Source organism: Gracilinanus agilis, chromosome 6 (genome assembly GCF_016433145.1).
Source record: "Gracilinanus agilis isolate LMUSP501 chromosome 6, AgileGrace, whole genome shotgun sequence".
In the NCBI taxonomy this organism is placed as follows: Eukaryota; Metazoa; Chordata; class Mammalia; order Didelphimorphia; family Didelphidae; genus Gracilinanus; species Gracilinanus agilis.
In genome coordinates, this window is record NC_058135.1 from 239120383 (window position 1) to 239133489 (window position 13107).

General features: G+C 41.1%; 1 protein-coding gene across 1 annotated transcript in view; it reads right to left on the reverse strand.

Moving 5' to 3' along the window:
• Positions 1-8452: 8452 nt before the first annotated feature.
• Positions 8453-13107, reverse strand: part of IRAG1 (inositol 1,4,5-triphosphate receptor associated 1) — a 67816-nt gene continuing 63161 nt past the window's right edge. The window contains exon 20 of the mRNA XM_044681824.1: positions 8453-8708. Coding sequence (XP_044537759.1) covers positions 8465-8708 — 244 coding nt within the window. The 3' untranslated portion in view covers positions 8453-8464. The remainder of the gene's footprint in view (positions 8709-13107) is intronic.

Here is a 13107-nt window from a genome sequence, read left to right on the forward strand (position 1 = left end):
TGGGCTGCGAGATTATGAGCTGTCAGAAAACTACTGAGCTCTTAGAGTGTGTCGCTGTCCACTTCGCTTCCCGCCCATCCCTTTGTCAAGGTCAATGGGGGGAAATGAACACGAAGACTGTGTGTTATGGATGGCTGTTTGGAAAATTCAGCTATTGCTGACTCAGAGAGCAGGCAGCTGAGAGAGGCAGATAGCTCAGCTTGCCCTGCTTCATTCCTTCCTGGTCAGCCAGATGTTGTGAAGCTGGCTGCTCTGTTCTTCCTTTCTTATATCTTTCATGGTTAATTCCTCCCACGTGAACCATTTACTAATTCCCAGACAAGAGTTGGGGTTCCAATGGAGACAGAGCTGGGATTCTGGGTCTTCCACCCTGCCCACACTCAATCTCAGGGACCTCTGGGAAAATAAAGCTAGGCCAGATGAATTTTAATACTTTCATATGCCTATTTCAGGATGTGTCCCAAAGGATTCCCCTTGGAGGGCTCTGAAATAACAAACACCTCCATATTGGAGGCAGCTGGTGGTGCAATGGGTAGAATGCTTGGTCTGGAGTTAGGAAGACCTGAGTTTAGATCTGGCCTCAGATGCTTGTGTGACTGTGACTGTTTTTCCTTGGGCAAGTCACTTAATCCCTGTTGTCTAGCCCTCGCTGCTCTTCTGTCTTTGAAGTGACACTGACAGAAAGTAAGTAGGCTTTGTTTATTTATTTTAAAACCCTTACCTTCCATCTTAGAATCGATACCGGATATTGGTTCTAAGGCAGAAGAGTGGCAAGGGCTAGGCAATGGAGGTTAAGTGACTTGCCCAGGGTCACAAAGAGCTAGGAAGTGTCTGAGGCCAGGTTTGAACCCAGGACCTCCTGTCTCTAGGTCTGGCTCTCTAACCAATGAACCACCCAGTTGCCCCTAGTAAGTAGGTTTTAGAGGGAAAAAATTAAGTGGCCAAAAGTTGGCCATTAAATGACCAACTTTTGTTTAAATTCCTAAAGTGAGGGGGAACCCACTGCCTCCAAAGGCAGCCCGAACTTAAATCTTCTCTCCATAACTCTTAGTTCTGTCCTATGGGGCCAAGTAGGACACGCCTAATTCCTAATTCCAAATTCCAACTATTCCAATACCTAAACAGGATCCATGTGTTGACCTCAAATATTTTTTGTTTTTTTAGATTAAATATTTCAGCCTCTCAACTGGAAAAGAAGCAAGGGCTTTACTGGACTGCAAACCAAAGATAGTATCATACCAATCAATCAACACTGAACATTTTTTTCTTTTATAAAATTCTTTCCTTCTATCTTAGAATAAATACTGTGTATTGGTTCCAAGGCAGAAGAGCAGTAAGGGCTAGGCATTGTGGGTTAAGTGACTTGCCCAGGGTCACACAGCCAGGAAGTGTCTGAGACCAGATTTGAGCTCAGGACCTCCCATCTCTAGGCCTGGCTCTCTATCCACCAAGCCTCCTCACTATCCCCTGAATTCACATTTAGTAAGTGCTCATGCCAATTGAAAAACTGAAAGCAATTGTAGTCTTCCAACAGAGAAATACATTTCCAGGGATTGGGAGGTAACCAGCCTAGTATATTCTTTGCTAGGCAGACCACTTCTAGAATATTCTGCTTAATTCTATATAATATATTTTGGGAAGAATATTGACACACTGGAAAGTTTTTTGGGGAAGGCAATTGGGACACCACATGGAGATCATTTGAAGGAGCTGGGAATGTTTAGCCTGGAGATCTGAGAATGAATAGGTAGATGGGTAGACAGATACATGATCATTGTCTTCGAATATTTGATGAACTGCTAAGTGGAGGCCGGATTAAGCTTGTTCTGCTTAGCTTCAGAGGCCAGAAAAGGACCAGAAACAATGGATGGAAATTGTATAGGCATTATAATAATTTAGGTTTGATGTAAGAAAAGGCTTCCTAAGAAAGGAAGCTACCCAAAGTCGAATCTACTACTTTGGACGGTAGGTAGTGGATTCCTTCTCTTGTGAGGTCTTCCCCCAAAGATCCCTTGTCTAATATGTTATAAAGAACATTCTTTTTCAAATGTCATTTGGACTAGATTTTCACCAAAATCCCTTCTAAGTTTGAAATTTTGTGATTTGTTTCAGTTAGCTGGATTTCACTTTTCTTATCTACGAAATGAGATATTAGACAGGGATTCTTTGCCCTTTTTTTTGGCTATAGACTCTTTTTAAATGCATAAAATAATTTGGATTGCAGAAGAAACCAATTATATTGACACGTAGTTATCAGAATATTTTTTAAAAAATAAGGTCATAGACCCAAATGAAGAATCTCTGGTCACGAGATCATCTCTAAGGTTGTTTGCAGCTGAAGTCCTGTGATCCTCTGATTTCCCAGCAATACTGGGAAAGTGCTGGAAAATCCCTCTCTGCTCACTACCCACTAAATAGCCTCTGTCTCTCATCAAGGATCAGACTTTGTCCATAAAAAATAAACCAACTAGTAAAGAAATAGGCATAAATATAACAAAAATTAACAATAGTTGGCTTTCAAATTAGGAGTACTATATATTGGTTGTATGATTCTGGGCAAGTCATGTAATCTACTTGGCATCAGTTGTTTGCAGAGTAAAATACAGGGATCCCTAGAATCCTTTACAGTTCTAAATCAATTATCCAATGAACTAATGAAAAGAAAGGAATGAGAGGAAGGAAAGAAAGAAAAAACTGAGGGAAATACTCAAGCAGTGGCCATTGAAAGAAAAAGAACTGATTGTCTAGGAAATAAAAATTATCCTCTATGAAGTGGCAGTTTAAGTGATAGGAATGGATGAGATCAGAGAGGGAAAGAGAAACAGAGAGAAAGAGAGACAGAGACAGAGACAGAGACAGAGACAGAGACAGACAGGGAGGAAGGAAGCAGGAGAAAGGGGGTAAAAGGAAGATAAAAGGAAGAGGTAGGAAAGAAAAAGAGATAGATAAATAGATAACTAGTTAGATAGATTTGAGAGTCAATAAAGAGGGAAAGAGATAGATGATATGTAGATGGGGAAGATGAAAGATAGAGAAAGAAGAGGAGGAAAAAGGAGGAGAAAGAGAAGGAGGAGGATGTGGAGGAAGAAGAGATGGAAGAGGAGTGGGAAAGGGGAGTCTTGGAAAGAATGAATGGATAAATAAATGAATGAAAAAGCATTTATCAAGCTATCTACCATGTACCAGGCCTTGTGCTAAATGATGGGTCTATGAATACAGAAAGGAATGCAGTCCCTGATCTCAACTAATTTCCATTCTAAGAGGAAAATTCCGTGTCACGGAGAGCTGTAGGAGGCAGTTTCCAGGAAGAAATGGTCTACAGCATAGACTGCTCCAGAGAGGGCAAGGCAGCTTGGCTTAGAGAAGAGGGAATCGGATTTAATGATCTCATAGAGAAAGCAATTCCTGGGAGTGGTGAGGGCAATGAGTGGGTGGAGGGGTAGCAGAAACTGAGAGTGACCAGAATATTCCTAGGAGAAATTTGGCAGTAAAAGGAAGGCAAGAAATAGGATGAGAGCTTGAGGAGAGAGTGGGGTCAAAGGAAGAGAAAGACTAATCTTTTCCAGAAGTTTTCTAGTTTTTATTTCTTTCTTCAAATCTTCAGGAATTTGGACTGAGTGGGAAGCTGGGGCTGGGGCTGAGGGATGGAATCCAATCAGTGGTAATTGCTAATATTTCTAGAGTCCTTTAAGGTTTACCAAGTGCCTTGGATCCATTGTCTCTTTCAACCTTCCCAAAAATGTTGTGAAGTAGCCGGTTCAGTTTGTAGTATCTCCATTTTATGGGTGAAGACACTGAAGCTCCAAGAGCTTACTTAAGTGACTTGACCAAGGTCACAAAGCTTCTAAGTGGCAAGCTGTAGAAAATTAGTATGTGGTTGTGAGAAGGTATTGGTCTAGGGATCTGAATACGTGGATCCCCGTGTGCGGTCTCAGTCTCTGTTTTTGCATTGTCTCTATGCCTAAGTGAATATCTCTATTTTTGTCTTTCTGTCTCTTTCTCTCCTTCCCACCTTTCCCTCCCTTCAACCATTTCACCCATTTCACTACTACTATTTCTATGAGGATAGCTTGGAAGTACCTCCAAAGCTCCAGTCTTCCATTTCCAAATATCTATGGGGTATGTCCACCTGGATACCTCTAAATCACTCCCAGTATATCTTGAACATTATATGCCTAAAAACACATCTCCCCTTCCTGACTCCATTGAGTCTAGCCTTAGTCAAGTCCTTTATTAGCTTTGGTCTTCAGGTTCTTCAACTGTAAAATAGGCATAGTATTTGCCCAACCTTTATCTCATGGTTGTGGGCAGATTAAAATTAGAATTAAATTAAAATTAATAATAAATAATAATAAAATTAGAATGGAAAAACATTTCATATATACCATAAAGTCCCCTATGAATGTACGGTCTTATTATATTACAATAAGATGAATGAAAAGAGGCTTGCTAGTGTTCTGAAGCTGGTGGGCTTCCAGACAGAGGTATGTCATGGAAAGAGCAGTGAATCTAGAGTAGAGATGCTGGGCTCAAACCTTAGCATGGGTACCTGGAAGATCTTGGGCAGGTCCATTCAGCTTTCTAAGCCTCTGATTTCTTATTCACAAAATGAAGGAATTAAATTGGATAACTTCCAAGACCTCTCCTTCCTCTAAGTCTAAATTGCATTTGGAAAATGGGCTGTCCAGGTTTTCTTATGCTTTTTAAAAAACCTTTGCCTTTTGTCTTAGAATCGAAGAAGAGTAGTAAGGGTAGGCAATGGGAGTTAAGTGAGTTGCCCAGGGTCACACAGCTAGGAAGTGTCTGAGGCCACAATTGAACCCAGGACTTCCCATCTCCAGGTCTCACTCTCTGTTCACTGAACCACCTAGTGGTCCCCAATTATGCTTCCATATATAAATTTCAGGTAATAAAACTCTGAATTAGAGTTGATTCAACTCTGGACCACTCCCTCCCTCCAGAAAATGAGGCAAGTCATCCCTGAGGACCCCAGAGATTTCCACTTCCCTTAGGGTAGGAAGTGGGTGAGGATGGGAAGTCAGAAGTATCTCTGGCAGGCACCCATGATGAGGGGACCCAATAGGGTGACTGGAGAGAGTGGTGTAATCAAACACAATCCATATTCAAGACATTTCAATGGATGGTGCAAATACTCTCCTTCCCAGAGCTCTCAGTTGGTAAATCACCATTCCCAAGTCTTACATCCTTTCACCTAGAATGAATCCTCTGAAGTCTTACTTTGTTACATGACTGAGCAGCCCTTAGCCTCCATGCCCAAGGTCTTTTCTCTGTGACCTCCTTTCCCCTGTATGGTTTGGGGCTAAGTTCAGGACTCCTCTCTCCATGTGACTGTATCTTCGACTAATCTGCCCTGTACTGCTGCTACCCATCCTCTCCTCCAGCTCAATTTTCTTCAGGTGCAAAAATTCATCAGTCCAACTCTGCCCCTTCCTCCATGGTCCTCAATTTGAGGTCAGTGGTGGGTTCTGGGCTGATCCTTACTTATGGAAATACAATGGTGTGGCGCATAAAGAAATTGTACCAGCGACTATAAGGGAACTTTGGGAACTACCTTTATTTTCAAACTCAAGTATGTGACACTATTCAGAAAAAAGGCTGGCACACCTATGTGGATTTAACGATGCTCGGGATTTAAATAGCAAGGTGCACCGAACCAGAGCCCCCAATCAGTCTTTCCCATTTGGGCAGCCATGAGGCACAGCACTGTGTGTGTGTGTGAATATATATTCACTCCCTTAGAGCAAAAGGACACCCATTTGTGTGTCAAGATCATGGCTACATGAAGAGCAAAAGGAATCCAGGGACTAATGCTCATCTGTTATATACTCTCACACGAGAGAAAAAGTCATTTCCTTTTGAGGGAGGCCAAAGCGCCAACAAATCTTTTATTAAACTTCTCCTAGATCATTTCCTCACCTCGAAAATGGAGATAACATTACCTGGAGAACTTTACCTTGCAGGGCTTGTTCTGAGGTTCAATTAAGAGAAAAGAAGTATTTTTGCCAAACTTAAGATGCCACAGAAATGTTAACTATGATTATTATTAATAGCAACCTTTATCTTGCCTTCAGATGTGTTTATACCAGTTCCTTGATTATGTATATGGCCTTTCCTGCTTTCACTGCATCAGGTTAGAGAATGACATTTCAGAAAACCTATCAAAGGGGGTCATTGCTCATGGCTTTCCCCTGTCACTATATTGTGTCCTTCAAGCCTTTTTTGGAAGTATCTTGCTTTTCATCCTCTTTTTTCAGTGAGGATTCTGGCTTTGTCTGAAAGTTGGGCCAGGTGAATCGCTTTCTGTTTCCCCTCTCTTTTGTAATGGCTCTGGTTTTGCCTGAAAAATGGGCAAGGTGAATTCCTCTCTGTTTTCCATCTCTTTTGTGAGGCTCCTGATTTTGACTAAAAGATGGGGTTAGGAATATTTATTTTGTGTGCCCTCACTCACTGAAACATGGCCCCTCATGTGTAGCGGTTGCCTGGATTTAGGAATCTTTCATCTTTTCCTCTGGCTTCCTGTTTTCCAGGGACCAATAGCAAAGGCTTCCTTCTAAGCTCCAAGAGGGTCCACTGAGGTATCCCAGACGCATCTTTTCCTGCTTGGACTCAGGATTGGGAACCCATGCTGAAGAAATTCACCCTAGTATCCCTGACATATATGGATACCCTGATTCTAACCCTGGAGGCCTTGCCTTGTGGTCATATTCCTTTGTACTGTCCTGCATCCTCTTTGACCTTTTGGTACATCCTTGGTCCATCAGTCTTTGGCTTCATCTTTCAGCTGGTTTTCAGCCATTATTCAGGATGGCCCATGGAAAGTAGCTAGGGATAGAGTGGGGAAGCATAAATGGGGCTTGGCACAGGTGGGTTCTGTGAAAGCTGAACTATCAAACCAAACTATTCTCTAACTTGGAAACAATATTACTTCTGGAGTCTTCCGTCCCCTCTCACATAAGAAGAGATAGAGAAACATCAAAGGAAGAAAAATGAAGTTACCAAAGGAGATGTTTCTTTTCTTATGTATGGCTTGTTGCCAAGATTGAAGTCAAAGAAGGTAGAACTGGCATCAGGGACATTATTGGAGTCAGGGAAGGTGGAGCAAAAATCCTGGGGTAAGGGGCATTAATTGTTGTATCTCCATCTTCGACCCAATGTGGTGAGACCTTCCTAGGTGGGAAGAATAAGTGTCTCTTAGATCCTTACAGACCTGCTGCTAAAAATTTTTTTCCAGATTATTCTCTCCTAAGGATTGGGGTACTGCTCCTACTGAGCCCCTGGAATGATGCATGTTAGGTATATGAGGCTGAAGACACATTTCCTCAAGCTAGAGATCTGCTGTGACCCCTTCCTCCCTGTGAATGTTCTACTAAAGGAAGTGGATGAGTTATTTTTAAAGGTACAATAAAAATCACAAATAAAGGGGGTGTCCTATGGGGGGGGTGTCCAGTGATGAAAAATTCTTAGCAAGTCAGTGGGTTTTTGATACCTTGAAAAAAAAAATAAAACCGGTTTACATCACATAGTAAGTGGGTTATTGGTTACTGCTGCACACTTGGTACTTTATCTATAGGAGAATGACCTTCATGACAGAGATAGCAGGGGCCCCCTCCAAAGGCGTAGATTTGCCATTTTGTGTGTGCGTGGGTGTGTGCATGGGTGGGTGTGTGCAGTGGCATTTTTATATTTGATTTCCTGTTTCCTTTTGAGTTTTGAGATAAATACAATATAGATAATTTTCTGGGAAAAAAACCACTTCCACTCTTGTGAAAAGCAACTTTAGGAGGAAGAAAAACTGGGAAGACAGGCTGGGGTGGGGTGAGGGGGGAGTGTGGTGCCAAGACCAAAAGCTGGAGCAAGCATAGCATGTCAGAACTGGAAGGGACCTTAGAAAGCATTTAGACTAACCCTCTCACTTTACAGAGAATGAAAGGCTCAGGGAAAGTGACTTGCCTAAGGTCATGCAGCTAATTAGTAACAGAGCTGGGAAGAGAATCCAGGTTTTCAGACTCCCAGTCCAACGCTCTTACTGCTCCCTCCAGGTTTGACATGGACATGAAGGCCACCAGGCTGATGGCCATTCAGATAACCATTCTGAGCCTAGAAAAGAGGGAGAAGACTCAGCTCCACGCGAGATCTTCAGTAAAGGCACGCTGGCCCTTCTCCCAGAGCCGCCGGAGCTAAGAAATCCTCAAAAAGAGACAATTCCTTGGTGAAATTGCCATCTCTCTCCACCTTGACCTCTCCTCCGGACAGTCTCGTTGGGACTTCAGACGCCATCAGTCACGGTGAGTGAAAAGCAGCCCATCTCACTCCCAGACTGGGGTAGCAGGGATGTCGAGTCACAAACACGCCCGTGTCCCGAACTGCATTGAACGACTGGAAAATGGCGGCATGCGAGCACGTTGGAGCAGGCTCGCCCGCCAACGGGGTGTCCAGGCATCCTCTACTGCTCTGTGGGCTGCTCCTGTTGTAGTCCTGAGCTCCACCAGGTGTCCCGCTGGGAGGCGGAACAAGTGGCTTTTCCAGATGTCCCCTCCGACAGTTCGGCACAAGAGTGATAGGAGTTGTACAGACCCAACACGACCGTGAAAACAAGAATGGCTGCGGCCACCATCCAGATCACGTTCCAATGTTGGCACAGCTTGGGGTAGAGTATTTGTAAAAACTGAATCAAGGCTTCAAGTTTGCTGCCAAAAAAAAAAAAAGATGGAAAATTTAGCTCCATGAATACCTCTCCAGCTATTTTTCTCCCCCTCTTATCCCATTGGCCACCCAACTACTATATTTTCTTGGTTTTTTGTTTGTTTGTTTGTTTTGTTTTTAAACCCTTAACTTCTGTGTATTGGCTCCTAGGTGGAACAGTGGTAAGGGTGGGCATTGGGGGTCAAGTGACTTGCCCAGGGTCACACAGCTGGGAAGTGTCTGAGGTGGACCTCCCGTCTCTATGTTTTCTTGTTAATGGAACCAATGAAGTAAGAATTCTTTGCATAAGCTGTCCAAAGCACAGACCACTCACTCATTTTCAAGCAAATGTTTAGCCTCAGGCAGAAGGGTATATAGCAGAGAAAGAAATAAGGTGGGTGCCATAAAGACTTTGGTTCACTGGTACTCACTGGCTCTGTGACTCTCTGCTAAGCTCTCAGTGCTGTAGACAACTCTAAGATGATAAGCTCTAGCAAAGGCACTGCTTACATTAGTAGAAGGAGCTTCCTCATGCAGGAGCTCTCACACCAATGAAATCTCAGTTCTAGTTCCTGTCCTTTTATTTGGTTTCTATAGAATGCTAGGTTTTTGTTTTTCTAAAGAGGAAGAGTCAGGGGACACTCCAGGAATCCCAAGATCATGAAATAGAACAATATGACAACAAATAATGTAATTATTTTATACTTCTATACATATGTAAAAATTATATCATTATAATATATTATTTTATTGTTATACATCATATAATAAATATTATTTTATCATGTTTATTATTCCATAACAATAAATATTATTTTATTATATGCAATACAATAAATATAATAATATATGTAATATATTATAGATTCATATGTTATAATAATATAATATATAAATGTAATAATATATGTAATATAACACATATATTCATATATTCATATATTATAACAATATAATATATAAATGTAATAATAAATGTAATATAATAAAATAATATAAATATAAATAAAATAACATAAAACAAATAAAAACAAATAAATATAATAATATAGTAATATGTAAAATAATAAAATAATAAAATCAATTATATTTATATATTATGCAATTTAAATATATTATATATAGTTATATAATTATATCATATATGTCATTTTATTATATGTATTGCCATTATATATTATATTATATTATATTATATTATATTATATTATATTATATTATATTATGCCATTTTATAGAAGAATAAATTGAGACTCGTAGAGGTCAAGGGACTTGCCCCTGACCTCACAGATAGAAAGCATCAGAAGGAGTTCTTTGTAGTCTTCCTTATTCCATGGCTAGCTTTCTTTTCTTTATACCATGCTGTTTCTCAAGAAGGAAGTATGGGAGAGGCTTTCTACATGAAACAGTTTTTGTGGGGCCTTAGAAGTCACATAACCTACCCATTTCATTTTTCAGATGAGGAAATTGAGGTCCAGTGACTTGCCCAAGAGTACATAGGAGTGGAATCCAGTTCTCCTGTCTCCAAGCCTGGTACTCTTCTCACTGTACCATGCCCTACCTCCCTTGGTTCAAGAAGACTTGATGCTGGGTTTCCTTAGCAGTGGGTCCCAAACTTTTTTGGCCTCCCACCCCCTTTCCAGAAAAAATATTACTTAGTGCTCCCTGGAAATTATGAAACTATTTATTGAACTCAGAATAGAATGTAATACAAAAAAAGTGTGGCCATCACTGCTTCCCTGGATCACTGCAGCACCCACCAGGGGGCGGTAGTGCCCACTTTGGGAATCACTGCCTTAGAGCTTCAATTTCAGTGGGTGCCATGTCTCTGGCAAGTGTGATTTCTGAACCAAATAAGCCCAGGTGGGTCTGTAGGGCAGGAGAAAAGGCAAAGCCCTCACTGGAGAAGATGGTTTCTGGATCTCCTAGAGAAAGCTAGGTTGGTTTCCATCCGTTCCAGAAAACAAGAAAAGTGTGTAATGAAGAGATTTAGACAGCTCTCCTATTAGATACCCATGTGACCTTGAGCAAATCTACCTCTCTGTTCCTCACCTATAAAATGAAGAAGTTACCCTAAATGATTGCAGAGGCTCATCTTGGCTATAAATCTATGATATTATACAGACTTATGACTTTAGGAACAATATAGTGGGGATTCTAGAAAGTTTCTAACTTCACCTTGGCCTGAGTCAACTCTGCCTCTATTAGAAATAAAGAAATCTCTGGGCCATAACTCTGAGCTAAAGACCCAAACTTTAATTGTGGTAAATTAAAGTAGGAGATCTTACCACAGAATTATGGCCCAGAGGTTTCTTTATTTCTACCATGTTGTTATTCTACTTGATAAAGTAGCCCATTGCTCACTGGCCCAAAGTATTTGTGGACCGCAAGGACTGTGAATAAACTCGGGATACTTTTGGTTTCAGATCATTAAATTTCAAGTAATCCAATAAAATGCAAAAATTCACAGCAAACAGGCTAGGAGGGAGCCCCAGTGAATTCCAGCATATAGCTGTGTCTGATGGACAATGGCGAGGACCAGGTGACTCATGCATAGAGTGGGTGTGACGTCTGGTTATGAGGAAAGGAGTTCCAGGAGTCTCAAGTGATCCAGGAAACCTATCTGGGGTGGGTAGTCAGTTGCGTCTTCCCAACCCCACCTTTCCTCACCCTGCAACTTCCTTATTTTTCTTATAAACCCAGAAATCATATTCTGATGTCACCTGGCCATTTCTGCCCTTCCTTAGCTCCAAGTGAGTCATCCCCATCTGCTACGGTGTTCATTTACTTTTTGGCCTTTTGTCTTCCAGACCTTCCCTCTCCTGTTTGGCCTCATGGGAAGGATTTCTAAGGGTTCCTCCATTTTGAGATATTTCTTAGGAAACCTGCTACACTTTAGACAGTTGAATTTCTTATTAGACTTAATTAAATGCAATGAAATAAACATTAAGTATCTACTATATGCAGGATGCAAAAACGAAAGTGAAGTCCCTGTTTTTAAGGAATTTGCTTTATGGATGACAAATTTGAGTGAGAAGAAACTGGGGAGAAGGAAGGAGAGCAGTTAGGAGGGTATTGCAATAGAAAAGGTCAAAAGGGATGATGGGATAAATTAGAGTAGTGGCCAAAGTGAAAAAGGCTGGGAGAGATGCTGTGGATTCAGAATTGACATGGCCTGCAAACTAACTGGAATTGTGGGGTGAGGATGAGGAAAGAATAGAGGATGGATCCAAGAACTTGGCTGTAGGGAAAGATGACTTGAAAGAAATAGGGAAATTAGGAGGAAGACTGGGTTTAAAGAGGAGAAATGTGGCTGATTTTGAACAGTGGAGTAAAAAAAAAATGTTTTCAACATTTCACATGGTTTCCAAAGAAATAATAAGGAAAATATTCAATGTCTTCATAATGAACACTTTTTAAAAATGACATTCATGTTGATAATGTCTTTGAATCCCATGACTAGTATGTACCAAAGGAGGGACTTGAACCCAGATCTCCCTGACTCCAAGGCATTAATTCGTAATATTATTAGACTCAATATGCACAACAGGATCCCTGAAGTTGCAAATAATGGCCTTGATGAGGAAGTTACCTGGGTAGGAAGTAGTGTTCCATGTTTCCCAAACACACATTTTCATGGTGTTCTGGCTCATCAGGGCAAAGGCTAACTTTTTAAAGCACTTAATCAAGGTTCAGAGAGTAAAAAATATCTGTATTTTGCAAAGTACAGCCATTCCCAGATTATGGCCCTTAGGCACACTGGCCTCTGTTTTGGCTAGATATTATGGAAGGAGATTGGCAGGTAAAATGCTTCTGAGTCAGAGCTGGGTCTGTGTTCTGTGAACCTTCTCTCTGGTACTCAGCCTGCTGGCCTCCAGACCAGCCTCAATGGGAGGAGAAAAATGGAGGCTGAAGTTGGGATTCCCACACCAGAGGCTTTCCTCCATTAAAAAATACAATATTTATCTTTATTTTTGTTGTTCTATGCTTGAGAAACATCATCAAACATGAATATTTCCATATGCTTGGGAAAGGGACTTCACTTGTGATTTCATTGGTACAGGGAACTCTCAGGTGAGAGAACCTTCTCTATCAGGGCAGATGGGAACCTTTTCTGCCACTTACAGGTTTAAAGAGTTGCCAAGGATATTAAGAGGTTAAGCGATTTGCCCAGTGTTACCCAACCGGTATGTTATCAGAGGTTGAATTTGACCCCAAGCTTTCCTGGCTTTGGGGTTGGCTTTATCTACTATGCCATGTTCCTTAGAGCACTGTATGTAAAAACAGAAATATTACTTAAAGCTTCCATTAAAAAAAAAGAATATAATAAATTCAACATGTCAATTTCAAAACTATCCTATTTGTTTATGTCTCCTGGACCTCCTTTGTTTTTTTCTGTGTATT